This window comes from Benincasa hispida, chromosome 4, assembly GCF_027475165.1.
Source record: "Benincasa hispida cultivar pf3 chromosome 4, pf3_genome.v1.1, whole genome shotgun sequence".
NCBI classification, from domain to species: domain Eukaryota; kingdom Viridiplantae; phylum Streptophyta; class Magnoliopsida; order Cucurbitales; family Cucurbitaceae; genus Benincasa; species Benincasa hispida.
This window is the reverse complement of record NC_143481.1, coordinates 55,294,911-55,313,709: the sequence shown is the minus strand read 5'-3', so window position 1 is coordinate 55,313,709 and position 18,799 is coordinate 55,294,911. Positions and strand designations below refer to the sequence as shown.

At 36.1% G+C, this 18,799-nt stretch overlaps 1 protein-coding gene across 8 annotated transcripts; it reads left to right on the top strand.

Annotated features, from left to right (window-relative positions):
• The first annotated feature begins 13,530 nt into the window (after positions 1-13,530).
• On the top strand, positions 13,531-18,190 carry LOC120076568 (uncharacterized). Of its 8 annotated transcripts, none has more exons than XM_039030439.2 (10): positions 13,531-13,715; positions 15,717-15,913; positions 16,002-16,055; positions 16,152-16,327; positions 16,475-16,542; positions 16,661-16,762; positions 16,843-16,998; positions 17,302-17,418; positions 17,670-17,799; positions 17,875-18,190. In XM_039030439.2, the coding sequence occupies exons 2-10, from the start codon at positions 15,783-15,785 to the stop codon at positions 18,009-18,011; spliced, it is 1,071 nt and encodes a 356-aa protein (XP_038886367.1). In that variant the 5' UTR covers positions 13,531-13,715; positions 15,717-15,782; the 3' UTR covers positions 18,012-18,190. The 8 variants fall into 8 exon arrangements, 7 of the variants coding, with proteins under 7 accessions (XP_038886367.1, XP_038886366.1, XP_038886370.1 ...); XM_039030438.2 differs by having other exon boundaries at positions 16,002-16,058; XM_090313392.1 differs by lacking the exon at positions 16,002-16,055 and adding an exon at positions 13,820-13,881 and having other exon boundaries at positions 13,575-13,715.
• Positions 18,191-18,799: the final 609 nt, after the last annotated feature.

Sequence of the window (18,799 nt, the reverse complement as noted above, 5' to 3'; positions counted from 1 at the left end):
GATTAGTAATTAAGTTGTTTTTATTCTCAAACTTAGTTAAGGATATAAGAACATATATCGATGGATATATAAATATATTGGTTGATATTTTCATCAAATAACATTTATGCAACATAGGGAAAAGATGAAGTTCTGACTATAAATAGAAACCCCAAGTGGACTATATTTGTATTTTTGCTGTTTGAATGTTGATTTATATCTTATTTTGATTGTTTTATTTACCACGTTTTAATTTTACCTGCCAGGTATGGGGGAAAATCAATGGTATAATTAGTGTTCTATGCTGTGAAGGAAAAAAAAAATGGTACTTGCTTTTTGGTGCTACCCTTTTCTTGTGCTGTGTCATGTACAATGATCACAAGGTTACACGAACATTATTTAAGATTTTTCAAAAGAAAAAAAAGTGATGATAAAACATTTCTAATATTTAATGTTTATTCTCTTTATTTAGTCGATATTTGTATTATAATTCTTGAAAATATGTTCAACAATTAAAGTTCAAAAATCAAATTGTTACGATTATATTCAAACGGTTGTTGTACACATGATTCCACTCAATGCTTGACGTTTACTCAAACAAAAATATGACATTTGAATTATTGACTTAATAGGTTTCTTTTGTATAGTTTGGCCCTCTTCAAGGGTCCAAATGAAATTTGGCCCACTGTTTGAAGTCAAATGAAAATTACTTTTGTTTGTGTTAGCTGCTTGTGAAATATTCATTCAATCCCCAAAACATGCTTGATAGTTTGATGCTCAAACATGGATATCGTTTCTTTCTCCCATCTCTCGCTCTTTTCTCTCAACTCTCGACTCTAATAATGACACATTTTTTTGGTAATTAATGTGTGGACGTGTATCTCGTTTTTACCTCTTGCTTCTCACTCCTACATATCGATTCTGACCGTGAGACTACCTGTTTTCTGGTAATTAATGCACGTTATACGAGCTATACCCTCTAATGGCAATAACCTAACAATGTCCACAATCCTTTCAAATCGATTTAAAAAAGAAGTGTTTTGCAAGTTAAGTCACCTTAAGATGAACACATCATAAATTACTATTAAAGATAAACATGTAACGTTCCTTAAAAAAAAAACTCATAACAAATCAGTTGCAAAGTATTGAAAAAATCAACACTATAACATGAAGGAAATCAGATTCGAGATTTTCATAAGCAACGGAACAAGATTATTCCAAATTACAATCATGAATGAACAATACATTTATAGTCGACTTCAAACAAGCAGTTATACAATTCAAATGCAGAAATTACAGCATGAACAACAAATGAACAATGAGAAAAACTCTACGCACATAGGCAGAAGCGTCTCCACGCTACGTTGCGCGACCGCTCGAACAACAGCGACCACGAACGCTCGATCTACATGACCGCAACACAGTAACGAACACACCGCGAACACTTCGCGCTCGTCCTCAACGATTTATTCAGTCACGAACTCCTCCGCAACTCGAATGGCACGACCTTCACAGCACCACAACGGCCTCCAGAAAACCTCGACAGTGTCGAGTTGAGTCTGACACCACCAACAAGTGACCTTGATATTCTCGGTGTGAGAATCCATAGGATGGGCTCTGTTTGGACTTGGAATGAGGCAGACGAAGGAGGAAATACTGATCACGTACACGACTAGGCAAGTGGGAGATGGCAGAGACCTATCGTATAGGTTGATGCCCAATCGTTTAGATAAAGCTAAGCGATCATCTAACAAAAGCTATGCGATCGTTTAACTCATCGTTTAGCTCGGTCTGTTGCCTACAGACTCTACATGATTGTTTACCTTGAGCCAGTGATCGTCTAGCAAAACTATGCGATCGTTTAGTAAATACTGCACGATCGTTTAGCTCGTCCAGCCGTCGTTTAGTAAATCCGAATTTACTTGACGACTTCGTAAGTTTCTTTTGTGCAGAGAGAAAACTCAAAAAACTTTTTAGCATTTTGTAAAAACTTCTTTTAAAAATAGGAAAACTATTTTCCTTCTAAACTCACGGTTACCATGATTCAATAACCACCCACTACTTTGGTTATTTAAAAGAAAAAGAATTAATTATCCAATAATTAATATTATTATAAACATAAATGATAACCAACTTATCATAGATTTATAACCTATAGTTTTAATATTTATCTCATAAAACATATAAACAATAGTTCTTTTTCTATTCCATGGTACTTAATGTAAATCTCATTTACATCAATCCTTCACTAGATGTATCTTATACATCATACCAATTATATCATATATAATCAAAATACCTCTTGTCAATTTGAACACTTCAAATGAGCACCAAGAACTGAATCCATTGAGCTACCAAAGGGATCTCATGGACTTGTAACTCGAAGCTCCAACGGTACGTGAATAACTGACTAAACTCTTTAGTTATGGGATCCACCATCCGTTAACTGCTAGACACTCCACTAAAGATTGACAGCTGAACTCTCCTTACCACAGATATATTATGTGTCCATCTTAACCAATCAGCAGTGCGATAACCCTTCACAGATTGCGCGTAAGTACAGCTGGGCCAATAACCGTTATGCCCCTGTAGTTACATCTGTCTCCTTAAGTACCACTGATCCCTCTAATGAACATAAGTTATAGTTCTACTATGATTGAGTCTTCTCTTCCAAAGAGAAGTTGTGGCCACTATATTCAAGCCCTGGAATTAGCCCTTAAGGGAGAAATCTCTCTACTTATCCTTGCTTCGGGAAATAAGTGAATTTCATCTTGTGGATTGAGTTCCTAGCTCCCAGTTCAGACAAGTCTCCAAAAAGGTAGACATATTGAGTTGGCAATCTGGCCACTCTCACCCATACTAATCAAAGAACCACCCTCAAAGGCAAGAGTTCCCAAAACACTCAGGATTGAGGTCGTGTCACCTATGGTCGTTTAGGTGAGATGCAAGTCTCTAGTATCAATGACGTTATATACAGAGTCTAGTCATCTCGTGGTCCAGGTCTTATACAAACTCTTTGTATAGGACACCCCCGCTCGCACCTCTTCACATGAATGGTTAGGATCTACCATCTGTAGTAGTTTACAACACTTGCAAACTTCTACAAAGTGGGTCGTATCCGTAGTGTCACCAGAATCAGGTATCCCACCTTAATCCTATTACTTCAGACCTATTTAGGTTATCACTTAAGACATGATCCACTTGTATATCACATATACATGCTTAAGTTCACATAAGATAACCAAGGAGCTTTGTTTATTGGATATGAGTAAATGTCAGAATTAAATAACACTTATTTTATTCATTGAACAATGTGTATCTTTACAAAACAACGAGACTCCGGGAGAATTAGGACACCATCCCAACATAACATTCTACAAATTATTGAATCATCATAGACAATCAGTTTCATACGTCAAGTAAGTAAAAATGCACCTTCAAGTGTAAAGAATGGAGTATCAAGATGTAGAAGCAAGAGGCGAAAGGAATAAGTGAGATCTACGTTTACGCAGTAATTACCAGAAAAAGGTGTCACTATTAGGATCAAAAGTTGAGAGGAAGGTGCAAGAGACGTGAGGAAGAAACGAGATCTACATTCGAGGTCAGGCTACCGTGCATGTTCTTGGGATTGAATGGGTAATTTAATAGTTGATCGAAGCAAGTAGAAGAACATTTTCCAATTGATTTCAAACAGTAGGTCAAATTTCATTTAGACCCCTGGAAAGAGGCGATCCATTAAAAAAAATCCTAAGTGTAGAACACATTTACTTCAGTGTTTTGAAAATTTTGATGACTAAAAAAGTCCAATAGAAACAAAATCCAACTTCTACGATTGGGTTAGATTCAAATATATATAATCACTCGAAAAAAATACACAAAATTTTTTGAAGGCAAGTTGGTTGCATTTAGGTTCATAAGTTTTAAAACTCACATTCTACTATTAAGGTTTGGGATATACATTTTTTCAGTTCTAACCATCTAACTATAGTGAAACCACTAACGGAGACATGATGTGGATTGATGACATGACAATATTTAATTTAGAAGAAAAAAATCTTTTTATTCTCCAAGTTTTTTTAAAAAATAAATAAACATAAAGACTCAAACTCAAAGGGGCAATGGAAATAAAAGGTCGCTCATAATAACATCGCAAGCCTAATTAGGGAAATTAGAAACCTAACTTTTCCTAAAATCTTTCGAATTGGAAGAAATAAAAAGATCAAAAGAAATAAAAACTGGTAGCAAAAAGAGCCATACAATGAGCAACTAGATTCCTATCACGAGAAAAAAACAAGAAAAAGACATTTTCCAAATGAAGCAGTTGTTTATCAGATTCACCACCTCTTTGGCATCAGATTCGACCACGATAGAGAGGGATTGAGAGATTATATTATTGAGACCCTCAATAACGGCTTGGGCTTCCAACAACTTGATAGACCACCCTAGAGAGTCACGAAGCATCCACTTACCCCTCCATAAAGGCCACAAAGTTCCAAGAAGCATCGACATTCATCTTCCAATCGTAAGACTTGAAGGGACACTGTGAGACTTGATTCATCGAGCTTTGCACCAGAATAACTAGCAAATTACTAGACCACATATGAGGCAAGTCATCATGGGATATGTTTAACTTATTTTGAATTTGCTCAACCATCGCTATAGTCCCACTGATATTGATAGTGTTCTGATAACTCCACATATACCACATAAGAGTAATAAACTTGCAGCAATCCTCCTCTCCCAGCTTATCCATCATCACCTCTAGAACTCAAATATAGGGCAATCATCCCTACAAATAAAAATAAAAAAAAAATAAAAAAGGACCCATGTTAGGGAGTTAGAGAAGCCAGGTTCTCTTTATAAGTGATACCTGTCATGAAAAGCATATTATTTATTTTTTTTTTTGTAATATTTTGATAGTCTTACTTGGTGAAAATTGTCATTTACATGTGTTTTACCCCACATGTAGTCTTAAATGGATAACTTAGTCATGTGAAGGTTCTTTTATTACCCAAAGTAGGTTTTCACTAGTTTTAAATGATTTTATGAGCTTTTACAGGGAATTCTGACTGTTTTGCAGAATTTGTTGTCACAACCCACATTACTTGAAGTTGATGCGCCCACATCAAAACCCTAATTATAGAAATTCTGTCAAGTCGTTTATAGTTTTTATTCTCTCGATCCAAAGTCATTCTTTAGCATCGAAATTTCCTGTTAAACCTCAGGAGCATAATTTTTGGCGTCCCCTCAACTAATTTAGGCCTATAAAAGTATAGTAAAAGCTTCCTCTTTCAAGCATCTTTCAAATTCAGCCACCTTTAGACAAGATCTTATCTCCCCAAACAGAAAAATTTCAAGAACGAAAATTTCTCTGAGCACAGTTGCTCTAAGTCACCCTACCCCGTAAAAATGTGTGTAGAAGGAGAACTTGTCCTTGAAAAGGAAGAATTCACCCTAGGGAGAGATTAAGAGAGTTTGAGATTGTTCCAATGAGTTTTTCTACTATATTTTCCAGCATTATCATTGTTTATTTTGCACTTTTATTTCTTTTCATCTCTTACTATTTTGAAACTTATTCTTGTAATCATAGTCTATGATCTAATGAAATTCATTCATTTGTTCTTAGTCCTAAGCTAAATTCTTTAAGGGATTCATTTATGTGGATACCGTAGGATTTTATGGCTTGAGTAATGCCTATGCTTCATATCTTTTTGACTCGTGTATTTTCTTCATTGAATTTATGGAAAAAAAATGTTAAGTTAAATTGACCACTTAATTTAGCAATCTAGTGGAATGTTAATAATGAGAAGGTTAGGAAGTAAATTGATGTCACAAAGGAATATAAGACTAAAAGCCTAAAAATAGGATTTTCACATAGCTTAGAAATAAGATACACCATAGGATAAAGAAATTGCATGAAATTAATCTAAGATCTAGCTAACCATAGGAGTATAGACATTAGCTGCTTAGAGCTCCAAAAGGAACTTGACCCAAGACCAAATAGGAAGAGTGTTCTATCCATGACTAAGTTACTATCCAAGTATGATGTGGTCGGATTGCCCAAGACATACTGCCTAGTTGGTCGAAACATAACTATATCCCTATTCATCCATTCTTGTTTACCGCTTTTAATCAACATTCAGTCTATTTTATATCTGTTCACACAACTTAGTTACTTTTGGTTACATTGATTTCATTGCTTAAAAGAATTTAAATTTGAACTAGTCTCATGGGATTCGACTGTTGGAATACTCCAAGATTTATTATTTCATTGACAATGTATGCTTGCACTTACACCATTTGCACTTACACCATTTTTGCTCTCATTTTTATCACTCATACACAATCGGTCAATCAATAAACTTACAGGTCCATAGTACATGGGAAGTAGACTCCAAAGCTTTCTTACAAAACAAACATAACAGATAAGCAATGATTCATTTTTCAATCATATTGACTTTGGTCGGAATTGCTGGGTTTTATGCCCTAAAACTCGTAGATAGTAAATGTTATTAATTGATCGCCATCAATAAAGTGTTATAGATGTTAAACCAATAAATGTCATTGTTTGTATTGTTGTCTATTTTGTCTTAATCACCCTAAATTCAATAAGCTAACATCTAAGGTTGTCTTATGAGTCTTGAACTGTATGTGGAGACATACAGGGATCAATGTTTAAGATATAACCTAAAGGGTCTATAGTATAGGGATAATGTTAGGTACCTTATTCTGGTAACGCTATGAATATGACCCACTTTGTATTTGATACAAACGTAATGATCCAACTCATTCATGTAGGTGACACGCGAGTGGGGGTATCCTATGCAATGAGTTTGCATAAGATTGGACTGCGAAATAGTAATCACTAAATGTAACACCATTGACTAGTTTGGTTCCTAATTCAATAGGAGGACCTAGATGACTTAGTCTAAATCTTAAGTATATTATGAACTCCTGTTCAGAGGGGTTGTCTGATTTGCATGGGTGAGCGTGGTCAGATTGTCGACCCAATATGCCTACCATTTTGGGGACAAGACCGAGTGGAGGGCTTGAAACATAATAATACAAGATGGAATCCATTCCTTCCTTCATTGAGGATAAGTAGATGAATGTTCCCTTAAGTGGTGTCTCTGGGACTTGAACAACAAGCCCTACCCTCTCATCGGCCCAAAAGGGGTTTCTGTTTATTGGTTGAAACCATAAACATGTTGTTCATTAGAGGATCACTGGTATTTAAGGAGTCAGAAGTAACCCAAGGGTAAAATGGTAATTTGACCCAGTTAGAGTTACGAACACTTGTGAAGGACTAACTTACTGGTATTGGTCTATATCAGTGGACATAGAAATATATCTGTAGTGAGAAAAGTGTAGTTGCGGATCTTTAGTAGAGTGACCCACAGTTAACGAATATCGATTAACTTGGTTAATGAGTTCAACTAATTAATCTCATATCGTTGGAGCTTAGGATCTATAGGTCTACTAGGTCCCCTCATGAGCTCACTAGAGAATATTTAGGAAGGAAAATTTGAATTGTTCAAATTAATTGGAGGAAACTATATATCAATGTGATTAATATAAAATTATTTATGCATATGATCTATAATTAAATTGGAGAGCAATATTTGAATAAGATTCAAATTAATTAATTCAAGTAAATTAGATTCACAAAGAATTTATTAATAGAGAGTTTTTGCACATATACATGGGACGTATATGATAATTAAATGTATACATTAAATTGAGTTTAATGTATAAATATGTATTTAATTATTGTGAAAATTAAAATTAAATAAGTGTTATTTAATTGGACAAATTAATTGAATAAATATTATTTAATTAAATGGACTAATTAATTAAATAAATTTTATTTAATTAATTATAGAAAAGGAAAATATATTGGGAAAGATGCTTCACTCTTCTCTATATAAAGACCTCCCCATGACCCTTTGGCAACACATACTTTGATTACAGAAAAACTCTGACAATACACAACTCCTTAGTGTTATTGTGCAGAATTTTCTCTAAGCCACAAATCCTCTCAACTCTCTAAAACACTTTTCTCCTCTCCCTCTCCCAATAGTTGGATACCACCTATCCCTCTATTGAAATAACGAGGTAACTCTCGTGGTAATATTTGAGATAGCTCAAGGAGTTGTTCGTGATCGAGACCGTTTGGAGATCCGTTCATTAGAACCTTAGAGAGGATTTGTGGCACTTGAGGAAACTACAAAGGTAAGAAGCATTCTAACTCTTTCCCCAATAGCATGCTAGTTTACGTGTTTCTCTATTCCGTCTAGTACAACGAATTTGTTTAATGTAAAAATTGAATTGCGGGATGCAAGGCGATCTCAAACGAGAGAACACTTCCACTACAGGATTCGATCCCTTCAGGAATTGTCTTGCATAACTCTTCAAGCGCAATACTTTGCTTTGGAGAGAACTTTTGCTTTCCAAAGTGGCTTCGAAGAAGAAACAGTGGGTTTCCACTGAAGAGGATGTCTCTTTACAACTATCTAGGGGTGGTAGGAATATGGTTGGCACTTTTAATATATGAACGCCCTAAAGAACTTTGGCAGGTATGTTTGGTACTTAAAGTTTTAATTTGGTCAATTAGTCTCCCAGTTTTGAAAAATAGGTTTAAAAAGTCATACTATATTAATTAAGTATTTTAATATTATGTTAAGTATTTTTATATTATGTTTATACACTTTTAAATTAAAAATAAAATGGAAAATCACTTCTCTCTTCTCTCTCTCCATCCTTTGTCACCCCCTCCCTCCATCTTTATTCCCTTTCAATCTAAAAAAAAATGTAGGTAAATTTTCATATATTGTCTTCCTATTCTTTCTCTGTCTTCCTCACCTTGAAATATCTTTTTTGAAATTATAATTTCCAATCCCCAAAATCAATTATCGAGTTTTAACCCACACCGTCGCACAATCAAATGCGGAAAAAAAAAGTCCAGTCAAGTTGGGTCGAATGAATAAATGGATAAGACACTATGCTCCAACTATAGAGATATAAAAAGTGACAAACTTATTACTCACTTATATATTAATTTCTCTCCCTCTCTACTTTCATTTTTTAATTTTTTTTTTTAAAGAATTGATGGGTACGTTTTCCTTCACCTTCTGGTAAAACTCATTTCAATAATCACTAATTTGTTCCATCTAGGGAGTCGTGTGAATGGGTTGTTTAGCTCCAAGGTCAATGACCTTCCAACTGTGGCGTCATGTCATGAGTGTCGTGTCTTTCTTGACAAAGCGATTCATCTTAGATAGGAAAATAAAATATTGGGTTAGGAAAGGTGAAGATTAAGAAACCGAAGAATAAAGAGAAAATTCGTCTACTCTGTTTTTTTAGTTTAATGGTTCTTTTAGAACAATAAGAGTAGGAGATTAGAATCACAAACCTCTTAGTCACTAACACATCAGTGTGCCATAAACCTCTTTGCTTAATAGGTGTTGGTGTTTTTATTTTTATCCTTTGAGATTGAAAGGGAATGACGATGGATAGAGCAAATACCAACTATTAATAATTAGAACCCAAACATGGGTTATAATAGCCCACTTCACCTATATGAAGTTGGAGGCCCAAACAATTCCTATAGTTTTCATCCAATACGAACGGTAATGGTATTTTTGAACTATTTTAGAAAGTTTAAAGATAGTTTTTTTGACACAAGTACAAAATTTTACTTTGTCTGGAACTAGAAAGATTTGAAATGAATGTATTTGAAATTTTGTTTTTGGATGGTAATGGAAAAAGAACGTAAATTTAAAATTTCCTAATATAGGTTTTTAACTATGATATGTATATGAAGTTTTGAGTAATAGGGCTCTAGTTTCTCATAGAAGGAAAGCTTATGAGCGATAGGACAACCTTGTGGCTTGTGTAAGGGATCCGCTTGGTGATCTTTGTGGTGTCCCAAGATTTGGTAATGGAGCCGATAAGCAAGATGCTTGGACAATTAAGTCTAATGGAAGAGGAGAAGGAAGAATAGTTGTAATAGAGGATAATGATATTGATGAAACTGACAAGGATCTACAAAACATTGCGGCTTGGAAATATGTTCACTTGGAAAAGGAAAACTTATAATGGGAGCTTCATCCAAGAAAGATTGGATCAATTTCTTATCAACAACGATCTGGCATTCAGATTCTCTTGTATCTAAGTTAGCCATTTAAATTTGTATAACTTTGATCATAAACCTATTGTTGCTAACTTGCAGGTGTTAAGTAATCCTTGTCTCGATCGAAAAATTTGCAAATCTATTAGATTTAAAAAGTGTTGGGTATAGTTTCAAGAGTGTAGAGAGATTATTCAAGATTGTTGGAGTAAAAATCAAAGAGAGAGTGTGGTCTTTCCCCAGTAAATTAAATTACTGTCTAAATAACTTGCTAAGTGGAACAAAGATAGATTGAAGGGTTCATTGAAAAATGCTATCATCAGGAAAAAGGTTGAAATCAATACTCTTATAGGCTCCTCGGGTAGGGATTGGGATAATGAGCCCTTTAACGTGGAGAAGGAGCTTGAATTTTTTGGATGAGGAAGAACAATACCGGAAAAGCAGGTCTAACAAGGAATGGCTTAATTGGTCGTCCTCGCTGGGAGGGATTGCCACTCGTAACACTACCAATTGTTTGTCTGGAAAGCCATCTGACATCAACGGAAGGGATTTGAATAGGCTATTTTCTAAAGAGGAGATTATATGGGCGATCAAAAGTACAAGCCCCAGGAAAGCCCCTGGTTCTTATGGGATTCATATAAATTTTTATCAAAAATTCTGGAATATTGTGGGGTGGATACTATTAATATGTGTTTGGGGGGTCCTTAATCACGAGGAGGCCCTCAACAAAATATACATCACGTTGATTCCTAAAGTTCCAAGGCCAAAGCACATGAGCAAGTTTTAACCTATTAGCCTATGCAACATTAGTTACAAAATTATCGGCCAATAGAATAGAAAAATTCCTGGATGTGATTATTTCCCAAGCTCAATCTACCTTTGTCCCTAGGAGTCTTATTACTGATAATGCTATTATGGGCTTTTGAGTGCATTCATGTCATTAATAGTAAGAGAAAAGGAAAGGAGGGGTAGATGGCTCTCAAGCTAGATATGAGCAGGGCCTATGAAAGAGTTGAATGGCCCTTTCTCCATGTCATGCTCACTACATTGGGGTTTAGTCTGTCCTTGATTTTGGCTATTATGAACTGCATGAAATTAGTCAGGTTTTCGGTGTTTATCAATGGCATCACTCAGTAGGATTTTGTCCCGTGTAAAGGGCTCCAATAAAGGGGTCCTCTTTTCCATTATCTTTTTCTTATATGTGTTGAAAAGTCTTTCCGCTCTATTGCGAAGGGAAGAATCTTTCTCTCTCATTCATGGTCTTAGAATTAATCATCATTGTACTTCTACCTCACATTTATTTTTTGCTGATAAAAATTTGATCTTCTTCAAAGCTTCTTTAGATTAATGCAGACATATCTGCTCGATTCTAAAAGTGTATGAAGAAGCTTCTGGATAAAAAATCAATCTTGATAAATCTGAATGTCTAATCAATAAGAATGTTTTGGGCTCTCTTTGTCGAATGACATTAACAATATTCTGGGAGTCAAAAAGGTGAAGTCGTTTGGGATATACCTCGTGATGCTGGCTCATAATGAAAGGAACAAATCGCAACTCTTTAATAGATTGTGTGACAGGGTGTGTAAGGTGCTGCAAGGCTGAAAGAGAGCCTCCTTCTTAAAGCGAGAAGTAGATGATCATCTTGTCTGTTGCCCAAGCTTTCCTTATTTAATATGATGAGCTACTTTAAGCTTCCAAAGGGTTATAGGATGATATTAACAATACGTGTGCTTAGTTTTGGTGGGGCTACAATGGGGATAAGATGAAAGCCCACTAGATGAACTGGAGAAAGTTATATGTTAGTAAGGAGGCTGGTGGACTAGGGTTCCATGACTTACATCTCTTCAACCAAGCTATGTTGGCCAAGCAAAACTGGAGGATTATTAGAGATTCTAATTGTTTGCTTGCTAAAGTGCTTAAAGATAGATATTTTCAAGATTGCGACTTCCTCAAGGCCTCCCTAAGGAATAACCCTTCCTTAATCTACAGGGGCATTGTTTGGGAGAGAGAGTTGTTCTTGAAGGGATATAGATGAAGAATTGAGAATGATGCTAGTATCTACATTTAAAAGGATATGATGCTAGTATCTACATTTAAAAGGATATGATGCTAGTATCTACATTTAAAAGGATATGATGCTAGTATCTACATTTAAAAGGATCCTAGGTTGGAGGGTACATGTTTTTAAACCCCTATTTGTTTGGATAGAAACTTGGAGTCGAATCACATTTGTGATCTACTTAACCCCGAAGGGAATTGGAATTCATTCTTAATTGGTAAATGTTTTCTCTTGATGATGCTAAGTCTATACTTAATATGCCCAGGAGGGGACATAAGGGTGTGGATGAGATTATTTGGGGCTTGGATCCTAAAGGTTGCTCTTTGGTGCTATAACTTGCCGGTTTGTGAGAAGGTTGCGGTGTTAGCCTCTAGATTGGATCCCCTTAGGCTTAAGCCTTTTTCAAATTTGGTGTAGAAGCTTAAGGTGTCGCCTAGGGTGAAGATCTCCTTGTGGAAAACAATCAATGACATCCATCCTACCCGAACCAACATGACCGAAAAAGGGGATTCTTCCCTCTTTGTCTGTATTGTAGGAAATTTGTGGAGACTTCCAGTCATGTGTTTTAAGGATGCGAGTTTATTAAAGGAATTTGGCTTTCCCTTTTCCTTTTATTACATTGGCTTTTGGGTGTTGCCAAGGATTGTTGGAGCTCGGTGGATTGCTGGGATGGAATCATGAAGGAGTTCTTTGGTTCGAATCGGGAGACCACGACCATCCTTCTGTGGGATGTTTGGAGCTATCGTAATCTGGTGAATTCTAGTGGCTCTGTTCCTGATAGAGCTCTTTTGAAAAGGAAGATTTCTTTACATGTTGAGGAGTTTTATTCGGGTTTTGTTTGGGCCCTCCTTTTCCTAGAGAGGTGAGTCAGTTGAGGTATGGATCATGGTGCCCTCCTGATCCTATCGCTAGAAATCAACACTGATGCATTGTGGATTGATCGTGATGGGGCGGGTGGTATCAGCTGGTTGGTTCATGACTCCATTAGGTCTCTTGTTCTTGCTGGGTGTGAGCATATGTTGATGAATTGGGGTATCAAAAACCTGGAAGCCCTTTGTGATTAAGGAGCTTTCTGATTTTATTTCTAAGTTTAGGGATGGTTTCTCTCTCTAGTTGTGGAATATGATTGTGCTAAACTCATTAATGCTATTAACTGTGTGGGGCTCGATTTATCTAGGCTTTTCTATTTTGTCTTGGATATTGATGCTTTGACTGTGGTTGCTTGGGTCGATTCCTTTGTTTAGTGCCTGCGCTCTGCGAATGGTTCAGCCCATTGCCTTGCACATGTTGTAGTGGATGGAGTAGTCATAGGGCTTGTTTTTGCTAATCCCCATCATAATAATAATAATAATAATAATAATATAATTTAGCCAGAAAAAGAAAAAGAAAAAAAAAGAACTCCAGGCTCTAGCCTCTCTCTCGCACGCGAACAGACGGGTAGGGGAGCTTCTCAGCCGTCGTGCAGCGCTGCCGTCGCCCACCCCCGCGCCACCTCCTTCCGTCGTCTGCGGTCCGCGCCAGTGCACGCGGTCCAGCCGTCGATCGCGTGTAAGTCGTTTTCCCAACCGTTTTCTTCCCTCTCTGATACGTTTTCTTTGTTTCCCTCTCGTTCGTCTCTCCCATCTTTGTCTCTCTCTTAATCTCACTCTCAGCCCGTCGTTGCTGGAGTACCTCGACCCCCGCTGCTTACACCGTCGCTGCTGCTAGTTGATGGGTATGTTTTGGGTTTTCGTGGGTGATTATTTTTTAATGCCCATTCAGTGGCAATACCCTCAAAGATAGATAGAGGGTTGGCTCGAAATATAGGGCTCTAGAGGAAAAGGTTTTAGGGATATAGAGAGTTTGATATGTTCTTAAGACCCTAGGGATAGAAATCAGATAAGTGGTCTTCCAAGGTGATTTACAAGTTGTGTAAGCTTTAACTGAAGAAACTGAATGTTGTGATGTAGGGTTTGGGTTTAACCTTGTTGGTCTTTTGTTAGGATTTTGGAGCAAGGGTTTTTAAGTCAAAAGGAGGAGTATTGCTCGTCAGTTTTGGATTTCTAAATCAATAGAAGTGTCTTTTCTGACAACAGCTTTAGGGCCTGTCGATTATGAGTGGTGATAGGACTATTTATCGACTAAGTGGCGATGTACTATGTTCGATTATTATTTTTATAAGTGTGTCATGTACATTGACGATTTGTTTGATGAGTTTGAGTGACGCCAATATACATGATGACACATGCTCTGTATATGAGTTAAACACATTGTTCGTCTGAGTGACATAGATGTCTGTAACATGTGGAATTTTAGTTTATATGAGTTATGTACATTGTTTGTCTGTCTGACTAGTCTGAGTGACGAGGATGGACACATACAATTATATTCTACTTGTTTTTATACGGGTCAAATTTGAACGTCTATGTGACACAAATGTTCATGTTTGACCTCGTTAGGGAGTCACTTACTGAGTATTTTCTTAATAGTCACCCTTTCCACATATGTTTTTCTCTCAGATAAGGACAGTGGCGATCACGACTGTAGATAAGACGTTGCTAGTTATGTCATGGGGATGGAGTTATCATGAGCTTTCGCGTTAATATTTTATTGGCTTTGTTTGTTATCAAACTAATTTTGATTTTAAGGGTTAGCCATGAATTTAAAGTTTATATGTCAAAACTTATTTTGTTTTAAAATGTTGATGTAAGGGATCCCGAGTTAACTCTTTCTCTTGTTAGTTTAATAAAGGGCTTGATGAAACATTTTTTTGTTATTCCAACTTTAGTTTTGTTTTACTTTTCCCAGAATTTGTGATATACACACATAGTAACGCCTAAGGTGTATCCTAGGAAAAGTCGGGTTATGGGTTCTTAAGACCTTGGAGGAAATTGTAAGTCATCTAAAACCCACCAAAGTACAGACCTTGTGCGACCTCATGACATAACTAGCCATGTCCTATCAACTGCTTCAATCGACTTTGCCCTTACCTAGGAGAAAAACATGAGTGGAAAGAGTGAGTATTACTAAAATACAACATAAGTGACCCCTCTGGCGAGGTCAGCCATACACATTTGTTTTTGGATCTTTTTGTCATGGGATTTGTATTGCGTTTGTATATTCTTTCATTTCCTCTCCATAAAAGTTGGTTTCTTTATTAAAAGAACATAATTGACAATGTATTGGTACTTCTTATAAAAAAAAAAGAGGCAATGTATTGGTACTAATGTGTTATTTAACCTTGTTTATATATCATGGGCTCAATCCATGTGGCCACCTATCTAGGATTTAATATTCTACAAGTTTTCTTGATATGTAAATGTTGTAGAGTTAGACGGGTTGTCCCGTGAGATTGGTCAAGGTGCGTGTAAAACTAGCCTGTACACTCATGGATACAAGGAAAAAATCTTGTTTATGATTATCTGCATGCATTTTTCCAAGGTGGCACCTAGCATGGATTAAAGCTCTTGTTTGGTTATTGTTGAACTTAGTTTCTACCGTTGATGGCTCTCGTAGTATTGCACTTGGTCCTTTCAATTTTTAATGTTTAATAGACTCACTTTATTGCAGGTCAATCTTTTTTGTTTCTTCAATGGAGCCGTGATCATAAATTGACTTTTATCACAGATTGATTATATGTACAGTTCGGCTTCTATGTTTTTTTCATCTCTGCACAGAGCAAGCACTGCAACAAACATGCATTTCTTCCAAAGGAGCTTTGCCACTGCTGCATCCCATATTGTTCCCATGCAACTGCCATCTAAAATGTATGAGTGTTTATGTCATGTTGAATAATATTTATTTGTGAATCATTAGGAGTTCCCTGTAGTTTACAATATTTCGTTCAGGTACCAGGGTGGTATATTTCAATGATCTGTGGCCGCTGTTGTACAGTGCAAGCACCGTCTGGTGGTTCGGTGGATCCTGTGGCTTACAAAAATTTTCAGTATTTCAGATTGGCTCCTACTCCAAATTTTTATTTTCAAATACTTTCTTGCTTTGTAGGGAAACCCATATCTGGTATATCTTACCTGATGAAGTAAAGAGTATACATCTTCAGAATCATTATTTAAATCTATTATCACCAAATGAAAAGGAGAATGTTCTGAAAATACAAGAAGGGGAGGTTCAAAAAAGAGCCTTGCTAGCTCGTGCTTTGGTAAGATCTACCATTTCAAGATGTAAGTTCTCTTATTGCTATTTTATTTTTATTTGTAGTGTTAATACTTGCACAACGGAAGCTTATAGGATGGTGGGACTTGGTGATAAATATACCATGTATTAAAATATGCCGTGCAAGTTTTTTACTGTCACTATTTTCTTTCTAGATTTGACACAATGTCAAATTGATCCACAAGCGTTGAAGTTTAAAAAGAATATGTTTGGGAAGCCTGAGGTGATTTCTTTTCCTTTTTTCATTTATATTTACAGTTACATGTGACTTTGTTTTCTGTTTTCTATTTATTGTTTTTTTCCCATTTATTCATATTTTTATTTATATAATTGTTGAATAGTTAGATTTGCAAAACAGCAGTGAACTATGTCTGCCACCATTGCAATTCAACATCTCACATTCTTCATCCTTGATAGCATGTGGAGTGACTCTGCATTCTCCAGTAAGTGTCTACTTCGGATTTTTATTGAGTAAATTATTTATTGTTAAACATAATTAACTAGTGTGATATTTCTAATTCAGATTGGTATAGATGTGGAAGAGAAGACACGAAAGATAAAGAACAACATCATAGCTTTTGCTAAACGTTTCTTTTCTCCAAATGAAATAGAAGTTTTATCTGCTATTTCAGATCCTGAAAGACAGCGGCAGGAATTCATAAAATTATGGACTCTGAAGGTGAGCACAGTTGCAATAGCGTCCATGATGCGTCAATTTTCTACTTGCAGTTGCATTTGAGATCTTAGGCAAGTCTGAAAATCAAATGTACGTCACTTTTTCTTTGTTGTAGTGAATTTTATTGTCTGTTTGCTTCTGTAATTATTATTTACCCTCTAACCATATTCTGGATTATACTTTTCTTGTTTCCATGATTGAATATTGGAAATTTTTGTTAGCTGTGACGTCACTTCATCTGCATTTGAACATGTTCTCTTCCTTTTTGTTGATGTAACCAAAACTCATTTACTGAAACTTTTATAGGAGGCATATGTTAAAGCATTGGGTAGGGGCTTCTCGGCTGTCCCATTCAACACTTTCACTATTCGGTTTGATAAAACTGCCACTGGTTCACGTCTTCCTGGGTGTAAAACTTATGAGGTAAGGCATTCATCAAGACTTAAAGGAACTCTTATGAGAGAGAATTTGAAAATGGAGTGCAAATGTAATTTCTTTTTTCCTTTAAAGATACATATATTGTTTGTTGTATAGGAATTTTTTACCAAATTGGCATTTAGCCAACTTTGTGTGTGAGACAGGGTTTGGGTCTTAGGTTACATGTGTTGGATTGGATTATTGTTTTGCAATACTTTCTGGAATATGAATTATCATAAATGACTACGTTTTGCTAGGCTTGTGAAATAAGCGTAGAGTCTTGCAATGATCCGGAGAATTGCTCGAGCAATGTGACTTTTGCGCTGATGGAGCTGTCTGGTTCTCATTATGCTGCTGTTTGCATGGAAAAAGACACAAGCTTTAAAGGTGAAACTCACTTTTACAATATCAAACATAAAGACTTGATCATTGACTTGAGCTCATATCTTGGTAAATTTACAGGAGCAGGGAGTCTTCCCATGAAGTTGAATGTGTGGAGAACAATTCCGTACGTCGAAGATGAATGTGTTTCTGGAACTGAGGCTGCTCTACCTATCAATGGCTTCGCTCAAGCAAATGTGAAGTTTCCCCAGACGTAAAATATACAAATTTTTGTGTTCTATTAAACGCTTTCAAAATATTTAATGTAACAATCCGACTCTCTAACATAGAGGGCGTTACTATATGCATGCATAACTTGAAAATAGGTCTTTTATAAATTTGGGTGAAAGAATCAAAATTGACTTTATTAAACAAACTCCAAAAAGGAAAAAAAAAACATAAATGTATTGTTCGAGGTATCACTAACTCTAATTTAGAATAAATTGATTAAATAAACAAATTAACAAACGAATAAATAAATCAATCAAAGAATTTTAGATGCATGAAGTGTGGAAGCGATGTAAAGTCTTTACCGTCGGATTATAGATTCTTCTTGTCATTCACCTTAGTAAGTGGCCCACTATTGGGCCTACTAGGGTACTTATTAGCCTTCCTATTGGATCGAAGGTGTACATCCTATTACTTAGGCATTCTATTGGGTCGAAGGTGTACATCCTATTACTTAGGTGTAGACATAGGCACAAGGGGCAAACCCAAAGGCACACTTTCATAGATAGTGATCTTAAAAGATCACAATCATAAACAGGGTACCAACCCAAAGAAGAGTTAATACTCACCATCAATCAAGACGTTGCAACATTCAAACTTTGGTAACATGGTCATAGTACTATATTCCAAGGATCCCTATTCATCGGTCCATCATAGCAGAACATTCCATTCCATCATACAAGAAACATGCAATCAACATATTCACAATCTTACATCAATTTGGGATTCGAAAGCAAGCAGGTAGTAAATCACCAGAGGGAGCGACACCAGAGAGAGA